This window comes from Leptinotarsa decemlineata, unplaced genomic scaffold, assembly GCF_025532065.1.
Source record: "Leptinotarsa decemlineata unplaced genomic scaffold, Ldec_3_MD MMD2_tig00001719_RagTag_RagTag, whole genome shotgun sequence".
Classification (NCBI taxonomy): Eukaryota; Metazoa; Arthropoda; class Insecta; order Coleoptera; family Chrysomelidae; genus Leptinotarsa; species Leptinotarsa decemlineata.
The window spans coordinates 4,098,660-4,119,004 of NW_027412569.1; the positions used below are offsets into that span (position 1 = coordinate 4,098,660).

Consider the following 20,345-nt stretch of genomic DNA (forward strand, 5'->3'; position numbering starts at 1 on the left):
TTATTCACGAATTTGAATTCCACTTCGTGATCATAATCTTTATTGGAGCTTGGAGAACATTTATTTTCTCATTTAAAATGTTTGAAGGAAAATGCCTTGAAATGTGATATATTCTTTAAGCCAAGTCATTCAGTTCACTAAGAAAAATATGTATGCAGTAGATTAAAAACTTCTTTGGGGGATTCGTCATGAAATATTTTTCTCTTACGGTTTGTTATCAAGTTACATTTTTTGATCATTCTGTAAATTCTTATTCCATGAACCTCGCTCTCATCAACACATCAACTGCGAGCTCTTTGATATCGTTGATTGCATTTTGGCGACAAAGCTGTTTTATTATGTCTTCTGGTTTGTACCTATCCCAAAACGTCAATATATTGACTATCATGCCCAATTAAAAAAGAAACTCGTAGCCTATTATAACGATAGATTGTAGAAATAAAACTGACCTGCAACATCATTGCAATTTCACACATTTTCCCCACACTTAAGTCCTTGAAGATACAAGAAATGGATATCAGTTCATTGGGAGCAAATTTCAACGAAAACATTTTTTACATGCTAATCGTACATCTCACACAAATATCACATGCGATTTATCTCTAAAAATTGCTTTCATTCCTTTAGATCTAGCATTTCATTCCAAAGTTTTCCATGGATTATTGCCTTCAACAATACTTCCACTACAAAAATTTTGAGATATTTTACAAAATGTTACTTTGAGAATTATTCTTTGTTTTCCTTGAGAGGTTTGCAGCGCTACCTAGCGACAAGGTCTCTTTAAATTCACTTCGAATTCAAACCAAAATAAAAAAAAAGAAGAATATGAAATTCGTAACCTTGAAATATTTTTGTAGGTTTTGTACTTAGATTGTAGACGAATCTGCAAGTTTCTAAAACAATTGTAATGGATAAGCCACGGCCTTGCGGTTGCAAAGGCCGCAGAACATGTTTGATATGTGAAAAAGAGTATAATATCAAAGTTGAAAATACTGTCAATAGAGAAAGTGATTACTATATTTATTGTCCCATATGCAATAGGGCTTATCCTGGATGGAATGTAAAGGATAATGAACACCCAAATCATACAGGCACGCCCATAGAGTTCCCAGGAATATACATTGACCTTAATTTTCTTTCCGAACAAGAAGAAAAGAAGTTGATTGATGATATTGATATGATCCCTTGGGACTTATCACAAAGCGGTAGAAGAAAACAAAATTTTGGACCTAAATGTAATTTCAAGAAAAGAAAAATCAGACCTGGAAATTTTAATGGATTTCCTGAATCTACAAAATTCATTCAAGATAAATTTAAGACGGTACCTATGATGGAAGGATTCAAAACGATAGAGCAATGTTCTCTGGAGTATAACCCAGAACGAGGAGCTTCTATCGACCCTCATATTGACGATTGTTGGATATGGGGTGAACGAATTGTAACAGTAAATCTGCTCTCTGATTCTATTCTAACAATGAATTTTCTCGACAAGCCCTCTCGCTATAATCTAGACTGTGTTAAAACATATCCGTCAGTCTTGACTGAGTCTGGTAACTTTAATTTGAGTGGGAAGTGTTATGAAGTTAAACCATTTGAAACAAGTTTTAACCATCCAATTGTTAGAATACCAATGCCTAGAAGATCTCTATTGATTATGTATGGGCCAGCTAGATATGACTGGGAACATCAAGTGTTACGAGAAGATATAATCCAACGAAGAATATGCCTAGCCTATAGAGAATTTACTCCTCCATACTTGGAACATGGGGAATACTTTGAGGAAGGAAAAGAGATACTTCTTGCAGCCAAACAATTTTTTCAGGAAACAAGTTAAATTCATATAACAAGTGTTTGCATTTAGGTTTTCTAAGGATTTTAATTCAAAATGTTTCTTGTCTATTGGTGTGTTCATTTAATACAAATCTGATACCTCGATTAGCTTGCTTAGCTGGTTGGCAAGCGTTTGATAATGCATATCTGTTGTCTCGGTTACATCTGTTTTGTCTTCAGTATTTCCTAGAGCAAGGAAAAAATGCGGCCAGTTAGCTCAGAAATTGACAATAGTATCAGATTTTTTGTTGTCAGTTGTCATATTTAAAAAAATTGGTATTTTTTGGAAAATTATTAACTTTCAGTGAAATTTTTGACTCATATTTGTCAACACATCGCTGTCTTCTGGAAAGAATTCACGACACGTTCGTATTGACATGATATTGGATTGTTTGACACTAGCCATTCTTGAATAGTTGTCACAAAATGTTTACATTTTGTTGCAATTATATGTTACGGTTTTTGTGATGACAATTAATACCACAAATGTCAAATTGTCATTTAGATAGAATCGGGTTCTTAAAGTATATTTCGATCTGTTGACTCTGATCAAGTGGTATTAAACCTGCATCTGCTTGCTTGGCTTCAGATTTTCTAAACAGAACACATCTTTAATTCAGAGAAACATTCTAGTTTCAATTGACCACACCCTCTTGAAATTCTGTATCATTAAGCATTGTTCAGGAATGTCTCCTTAGTCCTGAACTTTCCATAAGTGATTATAAATTGTTCTTATGTGATTTTAGCCAAATGTGTTGAATATGTAACAGTTTCAATGTATTATCAATAAATACATTTTTATACACTTTTATTAGCTTCACCTATGTATGTATGTTTGTAACTCTCAAGCTGGGGATCTGTATTTTACAGAATTATCGACATTATTGCTTGATCTATTCGCGGGCAGTTGGCGCTGTACGTAACCTCCTTGATATAATTCGAACTCACTTTATATGTATTTGTTCATTCGAAAAAAGTCTTATTTTTTTAACACGCGCGCCTGCTGCCTTGAGCTTGGTAGCTGATTTTCAGGCTCCCTCTCCGGAATCGGAAAATATCAATGGTCATTTTTCTAAACAATATACGGCTGATTGATCCCAAAGTTTAGATAAAATAAAAACTAAAAAACACGCTTTTATAGCATACGAAACTAAAAAATAAAAATAGTTTAAAAACACACTTTCAAAGAACATCTAACTAAAAAGTTAAATATATTTTTCTTCAAATAAGCTTAAAACAATAACGAACGAAAAATACTAGTATTATTGTGAAAAAAGCGTGGACGCTTTGTGCATTATATTTATATATTAAGCGCCCGTCGCTTTTTTCACAGTAATAATTACTTGTATTTTTTGTTCGTTATTGTTTTAAGCTTATTTAAATATATATATATATATATATATATATATATATATATATATATATATATATATATATATATATATATATATATATATATATATATATATATATATATATATATATATATATATATATATATGTTAACTCGAAGATTCTCACGGATAAAGTATGATGAGCTGTTTTCTCGGGTTTCGCTCCGTGTTCTGTGTATTTTCTCCCCATAAGGATTATTTTCACAACGTTTTGGCAAAGTCTCATTTGCCATCTTCTGGTGATGTCTGGTTTTTTCAACTAGACTGATTAATTCGAACTCTGTGTCTCAATTTATAGGGATGGATGTTTCCCTTTACCTGCGTTGCTGCCACTACCTGTGTTTGCTCGACTACCTGTTTTGGTCTTATTACCTGAGCTGCCTCTCCTGTCTCTGTTATTGTACCTGTATTGTCATGTACCGAGTTTTGCCTCTGGAGTTGAGCAGTCTGATTGCTTGTGCGAAGTGATAAAACGGATCTCCATGTTGACGGTAATCTTTGCGCATCATCCCTCTTGTTCATATTATTAGGTCGTTTTTCAATTTCGATTGCCTCTCTGATTGTTCGTGAGTAAAAGTTTTCGTTGCTTGCTAGCATTTTTGTGTTGTCGAAATTGATGTTATGTCCTGTTTGAAGTACGTGTTGGAAGAGAGAAGACGTGGTGACTTTTCCCTTCACTGCTAGTTTGTGTTCATCTTTGCGAATGTTGATTCGTCTGTTGGTCTGGCCGATGTAAGTCCTGTCACAATCATGGCATGGTACTTCATACACTCCTTGTGATTCCAGTGGTATCTGATCCTTGGGATTACGAAGCATGGACCTTATTGTTCGTTCTGGTACGAACGAAGTTGATATGTTATGTCGGTGAAGTATATATATATATATATATATATATATATATATATATATATATATATATATAGAACTAACAAATAATGGGGCTGAGCAGCAAATGAATTTGCTGCTCAGCCCCATTTGTTTAAAATTTGTTTAAAATTTGTTTAAAATTAAACTGTAACGTTTTTCACAAATATTTTATCCAATATTAGACATCCTTTAACCAGTTTTATAAATGTATTGTATCAATGTTCATCCATCATGTTGTGTCCAATATTTTACATGACCACCGTATGAAACATCCTCAAAAAGTTCATCCCTGATGATGGAAACAATTTATTAAATTTCCGAAAGCTTGGACAAACTTTAAAGAGTACTCTTTCATTTGCTGCTCAGCCCCATTATTTGTTAGTTCCATTCCTAACTAGTCAGCAACGATTACCTTCTCCTCTCTCTATATATATATATATATATATATATATATATATATATATATATATATATATATATATATATATCAAAAATGAAACAATTAGTGGACATAACACTCCAAAAAGGGGGGCAAACCGCGGACACGTGTTTCTGGCTATTGGTCTCATCAGCGCGGTGCAGCCAAGTGTAAAGGTGGGCAACACTTGTTTGCCGAAAGCAGGAAACAACACATATGCACGGAGTCAACAACAGGAGCCAACCGCACATTTGTGGTTCCAGTTAGAAGACCTAGAATTCCCAGGCTACATCTAACATGACCACGTAGGCAGCTATAGCTACCTGCGTGACAACCGGGTCCAAGATATAAATACATACACAGATTTTATCGAGTGTGTATGATGTACAAATCAAAAATGAAACAATTAGTGGACATAACACTCCTGTTGTTGACTCCGTGCATATGTGTTGTTTCCTGCTTTCGGCAAACAAGTGTTGCCCACCTTTACACTTGGCTGCACCGCGCTGATGAGGCCAATAGCCAGAAACACGTGTCCGCGGTTTGCCCCCCTTTTTGGAGTGTTATGTCCACTAATTGTTTCATTTTTGATTTGTACATCATACACACTCGATAAAATCTTTGTATATATATATATATATATATATATATATATATATATATATATAAAAATCTAGAAAGGTTAATGCAGTCGAGCTGCTGGAAAATAATTCCATGAAAATCAAAAAATAAATAGATAAGTACTCTTTGATCATTCCCATATTGATTTCAATTTAAGAGCCACCGGTATACAGCTGTTTCAGCCTATTGGGCATCGTCAGTACCGGGCAGGCGGTCCTCGATTGAAGACAAAATGAGAAAAAACCAAGAAAGTACTTGATAAAAATAGCTGCGTAAACGCAAGCGAAACATAAGTGGAACCACCTATTGGTGTGACACCCAAGTCAACTTGCCAAGTTTTTATGTCAGTGTTGGTGGTTTGACCAATCAACCGACAACTGCGGTAGCAGAAATTTGGGAAGCTAACCTGAAATGCCATCAACTTGGCAAGTTGACTTGGGTGTCACACCAATAGGTGGTTCCACTTATGTTTCGCTTGCGTTTACGCAGCTATTTTTATCAAGTACTTTCTTGGTTTTTTCTCATTTTGTCTTCAATCGAGGACCGCCTGCCCGGTACTGACGATGCCCAATAGGCTGAAACAGCTGTATACCGGTGGCTCTTAAATTGAAATCAATATGGGAATGATCAAAGAGTACTTATCTATTTATTTTTTGATTTTCATGGAATTATTTTCCAGCAGCTCGACTGCATTAACCTTTCTAGATTTCATATCATTTCTAGAAACATGTGGATTCGTTTTCCGATGGCATTTCAGGTTAGCTTCCCAAATTTCTGCTACCGCAGTTGTCGGTTGATTGGTCAAACCACCAACACTGACATAAAAACTTGGCAAGTTGACTTGGGTGTCACACCAATAGGTGGTTCCACTTATGTTTCGCTTGCGTTTACGCAGCTATTTTTATCAAGTACTTTCTTGGTTTTTTCTCATTTTGTCTTCAATCGAGGACCGCCTGCCCGGTACTGACGATGCCCAATAGGCTGAAACAGCTGTATACCGGTGGCTCTTAAATTGAAATCAATATGGGAATGATCAAAGAGTACTTATCTATTTATTATTATATATATATATATATATATATATATATATTTAATTTTTTAGTTCGATGTTTTTTATAAGCGTGTTTTTTAGTTTTTGAAACTATATTTATTCTAAATAATAAAGAACAAATCCTGTTGAATGATTTTATTAGGGGTGATAAAAGACGCCAAGTTTATATCAAGTCAAAAGTAGTTGATAAAAGTACCCAAATCAACTGATTTCAACAAGTTTTCATTCAAGTCGCCTTATCAGAATGCTGAATAATCAGGTATTGAGCAGAAATCTTGCACATACGTTTGATTCGCTTGACAGTAGCCGTTCAATTTAATGCCACCAGTTCAAATCCAATATGGCGGATGTCACAAAATGGCGATTTATAATTTTCATAGTAACTCATATGATATAGGTAAAAAATGGAAGAAATGGGTTTGATTAACATTCATCAATTAATGATATTCTAAATAGTAAATGAAAAATTCCTTTTCAACTGGGGATCTAGACAGAACAAAACCTACATAGAAAGACTTTATTAGAATGATGTTCATTCACCACCCTGTGAAGGATGGTGTATGAATACCATGACCATGTAAGGATGCATTCGTTCTATATGGACAACTTTCTTCTAGGTAACAATTGGATTCTGTTTACCAGATCGTTCATCTTTTTGGTTACCAAGTAAAGTCCTTGCGATGGTTTAGGTATGCAATTTGGGACACAAACCTTTTTGACGTTTAGGCTGATAGAGCCACACTTCATTGCCCACCTTGAAGTTCGCTGGCAGCGAGTTTTAGTCAAATTTTATCTTCATCCTGTTGTTGGAAAACTGTAATTTGGGTCTGGCAAATTTGTGTACAATTCAGTCTCTTTATTAGGTCATTCATACTACATGCGACGACTTTTCCGAATGGATGGTTTGACTTCAGCCATCTACGCGGCATTAGCTGGGTTAGTTGTTTTTTCGTCGGACAGATTCAACTAATTGAATGTATATTGCATATCAATTACTTTTTATATAGATGAAAAGAGTGATATCTGCTTAAAATTTTTCACTTCACTTTTCCAATGCCAAACCGTTAGTTTAACACCTCGACACATGTTTCGATCACCGAGTGATCATCTTCAAGAGGAAGATCAAACTGATCTTCCTCTTGAAGAAAACGAAACACGTGTCGAGGTGTTAAAATTACAGTTTGGTGTTGGGAAAAAACCCCAGTAATATTCATTACTACACCAAAGGTTCCAAACAGTGCATCACAAGTTCACCTTTCCAGTTTGTATTAATCCTGAATTGTGATTTGGTAGATAACATACACTTCAGGGTAATATAGAACATTATCAAAATCTATAAATTTCCAGATTCAAAAAAAAGTATGCTTCAGATCTTTTTTATAAATTATCCAATGCTTGAAAATTACAATAGCTCAATAAACTATCATCAATCGATAAATCAAATAAATCAATCCAATAATAAAATATTCACTTGGTCTCTGTAATACAAAACAAAAATTTGGGAGTTTTAATTTTTCTGGTGCCTGTAATAAATCATCAAAGACAAAAACTCCCTATCAAGGGGAATTTCAATGGCCCAAGGTAATTAAACACAATAATAAAGCTGTTAAGGTTTATTCTGGGTATAAATAATTTAATCTTACAATAAAATCGCTAGAATTCAATCTTCATATACCCAGCTTTCATTCGCTGGCGTCCAGGAAATTTGTTCTTTTTCAGTGAACCACAAGTCAATTTCTTTCTTTGCCGATTCTACTGCATCAGAGCCGTGACAGATGTTGCGACCAACTTGGATGCAGAGGTCTCCTCTAATAGTTCCGGGGGCGCTGTCGGCAGGGTTGGTTGCTCCAAGAAGAACACGACCGGTTTTCACTACGTTTAATCCCTCCCAGACCATGGGGACAACGGGGCCAGAACTCATGTATTTAACTAGACCAGGGAAGAAAGGCTTTGATGACAAATCAGCGTAATGTTTCTGGAGAAGTTCTTCAGAGGGCTAAAATAAAGCAATATAATTAGTTGACGAATGTTTTAATCAATTGTATTCTCAATTAGTTTTATACCTCAACTCATGTAAAATTATTACCTCTTTAAATTTATTCATGTAAAATTATTCATTAAATAGGTAGATCATATGACTCATAGGTTATTATATGAAGCACAATGATTTTGTAAAATTTTCTTTTATATTTTCAATTAGTTTTAATCTAAATAATTTAATCCAAATAATTTAGTCTTTATGAATGCTGGAGAAAGGTATTATGTGTTGCTATTTTGTTATCTGTCCAGTGAAAATCCTGCAATACAGTGTTGGTTCGATAAAATATGAATTAAAATGTAATTGAGATTATATTTCGAATAAATTTTTTGAAATTTATTTGGATAAATGCGAGTTCATAAGAAAAAATCAAATGGAGTAAGATCCGGAGACCCTGCAGACCACTCCCTCATTTCCTATCCATTTAGGAGATAATGATGTTACATTTAATTCCACTATATTGCAACATACTTTCTTCTAAATACATATTTTGATAGCCCACAAAATCTTGTAATGACAGTATCTAAATAGTTCTTGGATCTGTGCTCAAATTGAAAGCTTTCAATTTTTCAAAACCCTTTCTAAAACTCCTACTAATTCAGAGATAAACATGCAACTACATTCTTTAATTTCACTAAAAGGGAAGGTGAAAAAAATCTTTATAAATCAGACGACCTTGCCACGCCGGTTATTGTTTCATGCGGCAAAATCAACTGTTTAGTAGTAAATTTGTACTAACCCACATGAATTTAAGAGCTACCAGCTTGAAACCTTTCTGCTCGAACTTCTTGATGATTTTTCCGACGAGACCTCTTTGGACACCATCGGGTTTGATCATGATGAAAGTTCTTTCACGGTTAGCCGCCATTGCGCTTGAAAAGAAAGAAAATATCGATAGCAACGTACAGATCATGCAACCCCCACAAAGTCGATGGAGAAATGAACGAATATGTAATTTTAGAACCGAAGAAAACCTCGGACTTCGGTTCACACACGGTAACCAGAAAACAACGTTGCCAGTTAACATTTTCAGTTTCACGGACTGCATTACGTCGTTACCAGTTACCAGTAGCGAAATCACGTTGGGCATAAAAAACATAAAATTATTTGGTCTGACTTAGGAAAATCTAAAAATGTAAATATAGAAATGATAAAATATATAAATATCTCAACAGTAATGTCACTTTGATTTCAATACTGCTGCGTTTTTTAAATATATGTATTGTCCAGCTTGTCACGGGCTTTTGAGTTGGATAACACTCAAATAATAGTCCGATAATAAAATAATTACCATTTCAGTTGAAAACTTTTACAAAGATTTCCTGACATCTATTTCAGTAATAATATTATAGACGTGAGAAACATCTAGATTACAGGATTTTTCTTATGAAACGATTCAAGGGACCAGAATATCTTTCAATTTTCAACTGGATAAAATTCAAGAGTTTGAAATTTCAAACTCCAAACTGCATTTGAAATTCTTTGGTTGACAGGAACACAATGAGACAGAGAAGAGAGAGTAGTATTTTCCAGTGGTAAAACCAGTATCATTCGAGTGCAAATTTTATGCTCCTGTGTTAAAATGAGTGTTGGTTCATTTTGAAATCAAGTCAGTGAGAATTGTTGAATCTCACTTATTTTCATCGTCTTCATCGAGTAGTACTAGAAACATTGGAATGGTAGCTGAAATGGTAAGAAATACAAACTTCCAACACAAGATAATATGTTTCAGTAATGATTAACTTAGTTCATCAATCAGCGTTCTAGCTGATTGATGAATTCAGGTGTATCATTTTCTGTTGGGAATAATTAACTCACAGAGGAAATACCTTCACACATATATGATTCTTATTGATTTAAATTTGTATTGTACACATGACAAGAATATGGTAAAATTTAATAATATTTGAGTTATTTTGGTCACATATACTCTTCTTTCCAAGTGTCTTGCGCAATCTGAATCTTGAGTTGATACTTAATCATTTGACAATGGTAGAACTGCATAAAAAGTAGCCTGTATCATTTTAAAGTTAGAACTGAAACAAGTGTTTGTTCAATTGTCAATGGTTTTCACTTATGATGTACTGTTTGGAACCTTTGTTATAGTAATGAATATTACTGGAGTGTTTTTTCCAACACCAAATCGTTATTTTCAACACCTCGACACGTGTTTCGATCACCAAGTGATCATCTTCAAGAGGAAGATAAAACTGTTTATTCTGATTTTATGTCAATATATCAATCGTCGTAATAATGTAAACTAATGATAATATACAGTATTTTGGTAGTGATTGAATTATATATTAATTGTTTTTGTTATAATAGTAGGGTTGTTGATGAAATTTGATCCAATGATAGTGCACCAGCACCAATGTTGAAATTTGTCTGAACTCGTATTGTGTCGGTCCACACAAGTACACCACTGGTTTTAGCAATGGAAAACGCTATTAATCTGTCATGTCAAATGTCAATTTTCGATGTTCTATTTCTTTCCATTCTATCCTCCTCTGACTCTATTCTAGTTGTATGTTATATGGTTCATGTTAGTTATAATGTTATGTGATTATTTGGTAAAAAGAGAGGGAGGAGGGAGTAATATCTAAAATTTGGTAAGAAAAGTTATTTTCAAGAGTTTCAGTCTGTTATTGAATATTAGGATTTATGAGGTGATTTATTCGCTAATAAATTTCTAATAGGAACTCTCCATCAATATTATAAAAATCTATGACATGCACTTTGGAAGTTTCCATTTATGAATTAATAAACTACACAACTGGAGGTGGCAAAAAGAAATAGTTCCTGCGGTACAATCATATCGTTATCTCTTTCTCTCACTTTTTTGCACTCGTCGTTCATCGATTTTCTTCTTGTTTCCTCCTTCTTTCTCCATAGTTAATGGGAGAAGATGCTGAAAATCTGAAAGTGATTTGTAAAATTTTAAGAGATCAGTAGTCTATAAAAAATTACGATTTCATGAAATGCAGGGCCACCAAACCGCCAAGGCCCAAAGTCAAGTGAATTTAGCAAATAACTCTGGATTGTCTCTGGGAAGCCAAATTATCATCAAAATGAACGATTCCATTCCAATGTCGACTGTCGGTGAGTACTTTCCATCTTGAGGTGTTTAGTAAAAATTCATTTTGAGTTATTCTTTTAGGTTTATTAGAGCTCGCTCATAGAGAATATCAAGCGGGGGATTATGAAAATGCCGAAAGACATTGCATGCAACTCTGGAGGCAAGATCAAACCAACACGGGGGTACTTCTGCTTCTGTCCAGTATACATTTTCAATGTCGTCGATTGGATAAATCAGCGCAATTCAGCACATTGGCTATAAAACAAAACCCTCTTCTTGCTGAAGCTTACAGGTAGGTTCAAAAACATTGTTTAATTTCAATTTTGGGATTTTCTGTCAAGCTATGTAAGACAAAGAACACGAAGATTCAGAAAATGATCCACATGCATCTCAATTACTTTGATCCACTCAAAAAAAGAAATGTGTCTCTTCGATATACTATTTGAAAAGTGATACATAAATATAGTAATGGATGGTGTGTATTATGACAGCTGCAATATCTTTGTATTGAAACTATTTCCATCATTATTCTTAATAACTTTCAAAATGCTCCTTTGAATGTCTTTTTGAGATTTATAGATTAAGTAACACAGCACAGCATTATTGCAAAAGTATTGAAACAAAAAACTTTCAAGATTGTTTCAATTTCACACATGTTGATAATAAATGAATTGTTGAAATACACCCAATGCAGCATTTAAAAAACTAATTTGAATAACCATAAAGTCAAAAAATTACATAGAATTTGTAACAGTTGTAACTGTCAACTATTGAAGCTACAATTTCCATGCTGTGATGGGTTTTCTATAAAATTAAACAATGATTTTTCATATAATGGATATGTTTACAGAGCGACACTTATGCACGTTGATCTGCACTTTATGTTTTTATGGAATGACTTGCATTTGCCTTATATTCACATTACTTAATCTATAAATCCTACTATATTGAAGGTAGATTTATTCGAATCATTTTAACTTGTGATTTGAATTTACCCAGGTTTCAAAATGTAACTTGGTAAAGGGAGGGTTCATGGAAAAACATGATATAAGATTTATTTTATTTTTTATATTTCTAGTAATAGATAACTTGACAATGTGACAACGTGCAGGCGTAAACTGCTTAGGAATCATAAGTTCAAGTTGAAAATTGGCTAACTTTATAAGCTGAGCCACTAAAAATGTCAATTATTTTGTGGCTGTCACTTTTATCTCTTTTTGAAAGAAACATTTCAAAGCTGTTAAACTTTATTTGCGACCAAGCCTTCAATTTTTTGTACCATCTTATTGCTTTGAAGGAAGTATTCAATGGAAATTTAGTGAAGAATTCAATTATTTTTGATAGTTGAATAACTATAGAGGACGACATAAAAAAATATGTTTTCCTCTTCATCCATTATTCAAGAAACTATTGAAAATATGAACCAAATAGACTGTTTCTAGTACATGTACTGTATTTATCTTGTAAAATAGACATAGAACAGCCAATAATTTTTCACTGCTCTCCAATATATTTCCATTCTTTGAATTGTTAAAGACAAGTGATTTGGATATTGTTACACAAAAATGATGACTTCACTAGGGTCAATTAGAGTATCTGCATTATTGTCTCCTTTATGGTAGTTAATGTAACTATAAATTGAATATTTTCCATCTGACTAAATCTAAAAGAAATTCCCGCAAAATAACTATCCATTCAACTCTTTATCTGCTTTGCAGGTGACACACTTTTTAACCCGAACTGTAATCTATTTGTTTTCCATTAAAAATTCACCATGAAATTGTGTTGATTCATTATCCACATAATATTGAGTTTAATTACATGGAAAATGCCTCAGGCAATGAATCTCAGAAGATATGTCTGCTAAGTAAACAGTTGTCAAGGTTATTTATAACAGATTAAGCTAATAACATAACAAAATTTGTGATTATGGTAGGAAATAATCTCATGATGAAAGTTGCACCAGTATCTGAAGTTTATATAATTCACTCAATTTATTATGCTTTGCATGTTTTGTGATACCCTGAATAAGAATGACTAAATGGATGTCATATGCATTCAATTCAGTTTAATTCAATGTTTTATTTCTTATGGAAAACATTTATTTCCTTGGGTGTCAATGACATGGACTGCTTGGACATTAGCCTCGTGTTCTGGGTAGTCATTGTTAATTACTCATGGCAATTCAATGCAACGAGAAGAGAGTTGGAATTTTCAAGAAAATACAGAAGGGTTTCATAGTTTTGTAAATTGGACAGTCAAAAATTACATGCAAAATAGTTACAAACTCCCTGCGGTTACAATTTTGTTCAAATTAAATACTAGCATAGAAAATTTCAGCAATTATAATTACTAACTTCATAATGTGTAAGTAACAATAAACAAATTAGTGTTGAATTAAAATTGAAGTTTTTGAACATAAATTTACTTCGTATAAATTAATCATTTCATTTTGTATTTCAGCAACCTTGGAAATGTGTATAAAGAAAGAGGACAACTCCCAGAAGCACTGGAAAACTACAGACATGCAGTGCGACTGAAACCAGATTTCATTGATGGTTATATCAATTTAGCAGCTGCATTAGTGGCAGCAGGGGATATGGAACAGGCAGTTCAAGCTTATATCACTGCTTTGCAATATAAACCAGTGAGTATGATTCTTTTCCAACTCTATAAGCGTATTTTAAACTTTATGATTCCTGTATTTCTAATAACAAACATTTCTGTGGAAATATTTTGTTTTGATAGTAGTTGAATACTTTTTTTGCTGAATCATAGAGATTCACATTAACATTGTTCAATTGATAAATTACAAATAATAAAATTATTACAAATTAGTGAGGAAGGTATCAAATTTCATTTGGACTGAAACTTGTAGAGAAATATTCATAGTGTAGGAGGCTTCATATGACAATGATTGCTTTGAAGTTGAATGCAAAGTGGTAATTTTGTTGATTTTGCCTGTTTTAGGGACTTGTCTGTAGTTTTAGTGAGTAAGCTATAGTCTAGATTTTTTTGAGATAGATGGAAATAATAAAAATGATAATGATTGTCTTCATTAGTTCCACATTGAAAAGAATACAGTAAATATTAGATTTTAAGGTTTACATATGAAAATAAAGGGCGAAGTTTATTTTCTGTTGTTTCTGTTATTGTTTTCTGTTATTCTTCCACTCAACCCAAAGCAAACCTGTGTATTTATATAAACTAAAAAAGAGATAATCATTCTTATAAAATTTGAAATTCAACAAGATGTGTTCTTTGTAAAATTGTCTGGATTTGTTAACATTTTGTGTTCTTGTAATATTCATGGGTCTCTTCAATCTGGGGAACAGAAAAAAGTCGCAAGCGGCCAAATCTGGTAAATACGGTGACTGAGGCATAATTACGGTGAATACTGGACGTTTTCCTTGCTTCTTGCAAGTCACTCATAACTTCAAGATAATACTGCTTAATGATCGTACGTCCACAGTAGAATAATTCAACCAGTAGGCTCTCTCACCACGTGATCCGCTCGAGTTGCCGGGGACCTTCAACTGCTCTTAGGATGAGATTCTCATCCATTGCATTCAGTGCTGTAGTATCGAAGGATTCGACGGTACCACGGGCATCGGATTAGTTACAATAAACGGACGTTAATTGATATTGTGTGTAGCTGTTGTTATTATTGTTTTTAGTTTTTGTAGTTGGTTATAGGAAACGTACCACAAAATCATCTATAATATCCTTAAATTTCGTTTTTATATGAGCGCATGCCTATCGTAAAAGAACGAAATTGGCTCCGCACTTCGTTTCGAGGTCACTGAGAACTTTGTGAATTTATGAATGAAAATAGTGGGAGTGGACTTACTGGTTGATTTTTACTGTGGTATGACCATGTGACAAGAACTCCTGATGTACTACGCCACCGTAATTGAAGAAAGCAGGGAGCAAAACCCTGACACTTGATAAAACTTTGCTTGGTATTGGCTCTCCTGGGCTCTTCCATTGTAACGATTGGACTTTAGTTTCGATGTCATAACCATAAACCCATGATTCGTCACCAGTTATGACCCTTTCAAGCAAATCTGGATTGCCGTTGACGTTATTGATAATAATAATAATAATGGTTTTTATTGGGTGAAATAGAATATAACATCTAAAAGGCGAAATTCAAAACTGCAGTATAGAAGACTACAGGTTTGTTCTATCACTTAACCTCCATTCAATAATTCCTGCTCAAGCAATGCTTGAGCATCGCTCAGGAATTGTTGGTCATGCCCAAAATTTCCAAAAAAGTTGCATGGCATGAGCCATCTTCTCGATCTTTTGTGAAAAGTTTTATGTGGGAATAAATGGTATTGACGTATGGAGAACTGTGTATACATCTGATTAAATTAAGTGGCCAATATATTTGTTTGGAGGTGGTTGACAATGTTCCATGGTGAATTGCATTAGTTCGGAGTTCCAGTGTCTGATATTATATAAAATGATTTGAATTACCTGAAAAAACCAATAGAATTGAAAATTGAAATGAATAGCTGAAAATAACAATTATATTAAGCAAAAAAACTTGAAACGAAATTAGAATAAAATAAAATATAAGCAAAAAATTGCTTATATTTTCATTCTCATTCATTTTCATTTTCAATTGTATTGGTTCTTTCAGGACTTTCCAATCATTTTATTTATTTATAAACGGGTAAACCCCTCTTTACAAAATATGGACAATATACAATATGTGTTTGTTTACTAGCGTGACATTTTTTCATATATTTTATTCATAGGCTGTTCACGCTAAGAAGAGAATGACGTCATTTTTGGTAATTTTGTATATCCAACATAACGTTAAAATTCCCACTGAAATGCGTTTAACAGCAATGAAACTAGTAACATTTCATTTTGTAAGTTGCTCAACTGATAGTAAAATTTCAGACGTTGCCGAATCGAAAAAAACTCGAAAACTGTCAGTATTTCTTTTCTTTTCAGAACTAATCATTTCTTTTGATAAGACCTGCGTATATTCAATATGCCTAAAGCATTGTCGAAATAGTACCAACAAATAACAAAATTAAGTAAGGATAATAGCAAGAAAACATATCAACAGTACAAAAAAATTTGAAAGTTCAAAATGGTGCACATGTTGGCAATGCCGTAAAGTGTCATCTTGTGACGTCATTCTCTTCTTAACGTGAACAACCTATATTTAATTGCTTTCCGATATTTTATCAATATTTTATAAATTTACTATATATTTACAAATAACTAGTTACTTATTTTAGAATTCATTGTATAATAACCTTAGTGATCCACGCGCAGGTTAGCCTTTGTGGATTTTCTGTTTGTTTACTTGCATTCTTCAATAATGAATCGAAAGTGTATGTATTGATTCTTTGGTAAATAAATATTATTATATTATTATTATTATATAAAAAGATACTAATATATATCACAAGGTATCACAAATATAAAAAGATATTAATATGTATGACAAGGTATCACAGAGTAGCCACTCTATCAAGAGATTTTTTAAAAGTATATAAGCTCACGCCAGTTATACATACACCATTTGAATTGACCAGATTACCCGATCTCAAAATACGTGATATGCTGCTATTGTGGCCATAATTAGTATAGTAATAGGAAATGATGAAAACTTCACAATTTCATGTTGATATTTTATGGAATCTAAATCTGATTTGTGCCTACAATTCTGGACATGATGTTATGCCATGAATTAATTTGTATAATAAAATTAAATCAGATCGATTTCGAATAGTTTCCAAGGTTATAATCGAAATGTACTCCAAGACCTGGGAAGATCATTTTATAGGCGATACATCACAAGAATCCATTTTGTACAGGCTCAAGATGATTAATATGAATTTGGTAATAAGGACTCCAGACAGGAGAGGCATATTGGAGACAAGAATATATGTTTTTGTTGAAAGAATTGACAATTTCTGTGTAATTCTAAGAACAAAACCTAGTTTACAGCTGAATTTATATGCTGAACAAATGTAATAATACTCCAAGGTCCTAAACAACCGATATTCTTTTGATATTCTTATTATCAATATGATAGTCATTTTGGATTATGGAATTTGCTCTACTAAAAGTAATACTTTGGCCGTCAGGATGTAACAACATACCATTTGATTCAGACCATTTTCGAAAGGAATTTAGGTCTTGTAGTTTGTTACAATCAGTTGGTTTTTAGATGTTTGTATATAATTTTAAATCATCAGCAAAAAGAAAAAATTTACGATTTCTGAGAATGGTATCTATATCATTGATAAAGATATTAAACAACAGGGGACCTAAGTGTGATTCCTGTGGAACTTCTGATGTGACAAGGACAGAATTGGGAACATGATTCTTAATTTTAAGTAACTGATGTCTATTATATGGATATCTATTTAGAGAGTTTGTTAACCATGACGGAAAGCCAGCGGCAGAAAACTTGCTGATTGATAAGTTGTGGTTCATTTTATCAAAAGCTTTACTGAAGTCGGTATAAACCGACTCAATTTGACATGTTGTTCTAGTGCACCGACAATATCATAGGTTAGTTACTGTTGATTTACCACCTACAAAACCGTGGTGTTCAATTATTAAGTTTTTACAATAAAAAGAAATGGTAGTCACTAAGAGTTGTTCAAATAATTATGGTATAGCAGAAAGTTTGCTTATTGGTCTGTAGTTTCCAATTTCTTCCTTAGAACTATTTTTGAAAACTGGCTTGACAAAATTATTTCGCCAAGTAGAAGGAAATATTTGATTTTCTAGTGACAAATTGAATAAAATTACTAATGGTTTTCTCAAAGAATAAACACACCTTTTCAATACATACGAAGGAATCCCATCTGGTCCAGAATTCAGATTGTTTTACAATTTCATTATTCCATTGAAAACTTCCAGAAGGCTAATTTTCAATGGGGGAATCGATACAATATTAGTCGGATTTAAATTTTCATAATTGTTATATATTATAATCATGTAAGGTAAGCTGAAAAGTACCAAACCTTCAGTATTTAGAAAACATTAGAATACGGGTTTGGAGAACTGTCGGTTTACTGTCAAATAAGAATGATGTTGTAATGTCAGATAATTCTTTGTAATAAAGTTTGATCTAAAAGTATTTGTTCTGTATCCGAAAATACATAACAATAATCAGTTACCTCAATATTGCTATATACACTCCCAAAGTGTATATATTTTGTATCATATCAGACAATGGAAGTCATAACTAATGAAAATGGCCAGGATATTATTCTGTCAGATTCAAACTGAAGTTTTTCCTCTGCTCTTCCTATTTTCAAATATAAATTCATATAGAAATATTTTAGAGACAGTTTTGTTTTCTTGCAGGATCTCTACTGTGTTCGTAGTGATTTGGGTAATCTACTAAAAGCTCTAGGTCGTTTAGACGAAGCCAAGGTAAGTCTTATTGTGATTACATTCGATCCTAAATCATCTCGATGTTGTTTTCCAACCAAAACATTTCGGAAAACGACATTTTCACATCTTTCTGCAAGAGTTGCAATCCCTACAGTGATTGATGGTTGGAATACTATTTGACTGAACATTTCCTTGGACGAGCGCTTGCGTACACATATTTAGTGCGTAAAACTTCGATGAAATATACATTTTTTTGCTTATATTGTTGCGTAGAAATTCTTTCGTAGCTTTCTTGTTTGATGAACAAGCTATTGGCGTTACTCCTGGATCTATTTTTCCTTTCAGGTCAAAGTAGCTACTGATTATGTGATAAGATATGTATTTTGCATCTTAGTTGAATTTGATGTGATTATTAGCTACTTTTTGGTATCCTTCCTGCGAGTGCGTAGTTTCAGTAGAATAAATGATTCGCAAGGAAATATCTGTCAAATAGATGATAAATCAACTCTTGCATTGCATTGGAACATAATAGTCGTATGACAGTTATGTGAAAGAATTTTTTGTGTCCCAAAATAAAGGGATTTCAACTATCAAAAAGTTATTAAATTCAATAATTCATTTCTTAATTCATCATACTGTTCATATTTTCATGACCCTATTGTAGCGTTCCCCAAAAAGGATTTCACCAAACAGCACTTGGAAAGACAGCTTGCATACATTTTTAATTTGTAATTTTTTTGAGCGTTCAATAAGCGACTGACAAAAATGTTGTCTTATGGATTTTCTTTATTATTTCTTGAAAAAATCTTTCAAATACTTGCTCGTTTCGTTGGAAAATCATTTCTTATTTTATTGAAATTCATTAGATTGAAAAACATGAAACATGTTTAAAATATGAAAGTGTTTATTGTAATAGTATTTTTTTTTAATAGATTGTGGACAAATGTACAAGGAATCACACTATGGTTCTTGTTGATTATTAGCTTCCATAAGTTATGGAGTTCAACAGTTTACTGCATTTGTTTGAATTTTGGAGAGATAAAAAAAAGTTACATTACTCTTATTCGCATTTTGTGCTTTTCCTCGGAGACGTCTGACTTGCTCATTCCTTTCAAGTCTGCGGAAAACAAAGCAGCCTCATAGGCTTATTGCATCTTTTCTTCCATCTCCTTCATATCATCCATTACAACAATCTGGTTACCCGTACTAGTTTGTACAGTTCCCTTGCTGGGTGTTTGTGATCCGATCCTTTGCTGGATTGTCTGCAGTTGAGGATCTCCTTCATATCATCCATTACAACAATCTGGTTACCCGTACTAGTTTGTACAGTTCCCTTGCTGGGTGTTTGTGATCCGATCCTTTGCTGGATTGTCTGCAGTTGAGGTCTCCATTATACAGCCACTCTTACTCACATTTTTGCTCTTGTTTGGAGCCGTCTGACTTGCTCATTCCTTTCAAGTCTGCGGAAAACAAAGCAGCCTCATAGGCTTATTGCATTTTTTCTTCCGTCTCCTTCATATCATCCATTACAACAATCTGGTTACCCGTACTAGTTTGTACAGTTCCCTTGCTGGGTGTTTGTGATCCGATCCTTTGCTGGATTGTCTGCAGTTGAGGTCTCCATTATACATCCACTCTTACTCACATTTTTGCTCTTGTTTGGAGCCGTC

The 20,345-nt window shown here is 33.3% G+C and overlaps 3 protein-coding genes across 5 annotated transcripts in view; 2 read left to right on the forward strand and 1 right to left on the reverse strand.

Annotated features, from left to right (window-relative positions):
• Positions 1-827: 827 nt before the first annotated feature.
• LOC111504782 (alpha-ketoglutarate-dependent dioxygenase alkB homolog 4) lies at positions 828-2,635 on the forward strand. Its single transcript, XM_023159473.2, has one exon. The coding sequence runs from the start codon at positions 908-910 to the stop codon at positions 1,832-1,834; it is 927 nt and encodes a 308-aa protein (XP_023015241.1). The 5' UTR covers positions 828-907; the 3' UTR covers positions 1,835-2,635.
• A 5,144-nt stretch (positions 2,636-7,779) lies between these two features.
• Positions 7,780-9,182, reverse strand: awd (nucleoside diphosphate kinase). The gene is made up of 2 exons (XM_023159472.2): positions 8,959-9,182; positions 7,780-8,177 (listed from the first exon to the last, which is right to left on the reverse strand). The coding sequence occupies exons 1-2, from the start codon at positions 9,130-9,132 to the stop codon at positions 7,842-7,844; spliced, it is 510 nt and encodes a 169-aa protein (XP_023015240.1). The 5' UTR covers positions 9,133-9,182; the 3' UTR covers positions 7,780-7,841.
• A 1,522-nt stretch (positions 9,183-10,704) lies between these two features.
• sxc (O-linked N-acetylglucosamine (GlcNAc) transferase sxc) overlaps positions 10,705-20,345 on the forward strand; it is a 98,689-nt gene continuing 89,048 nt past the window's right edge. The window contains exons 1-5 of one of the 3 annotated variants that reach the window (XM_023159471.2): positions 10,705-10,828; positions 11,204-11,318; positions 11,377-11,587; positions 13,759-13,942; positions 18,646-18,714. In XM_023159471.2, the coding sequence (XP_023015239.1) occupies positions 11,288-11,318; positions 11,377-11,587; positions 13,759-13,942; positions 18,646-18,714 (495 nt within the window). In that variant the 5' untranslated portion in view covers positions 10,705-10,828; positions 11,204-11,287. Of the gene's footprint in view, positions 10,829-11,075; positions 11,319-11,376; positions 11,588-13,439; positions 13,663-13,758; positions 13,943-18,645; positions 18,715-20,345 lie in introns of those variants that run through there. The other 2 variants (XM_023159470.2, XM_074176341.1) reach the window with 2 other exon arrangements.

Bases quoted from the DNA above. Each gene is read 5' to 3' on its own strand.
- awd (XM_023159472.2), bottom strand. From the start codon at position 9,132: ATGATCTGTACGTTGCTATCGATATTTTCTTTCTTTTCAAGCGCAATG. The intron at 8,178-8,958 runs GTTAGTACAAAT...GCTTTATTTTAG, and splicing joins TAGCTCTTAAATTCATGTGG to CCCTCTGAAGAACTTCTCCA.
- LOC111504782 (XM_023159473.2), top strand. From the start codon at position 908: ATGGATAAGCCACGGCCTTGCGGTTGCAAAGGCCGCAGAACATGTTTG.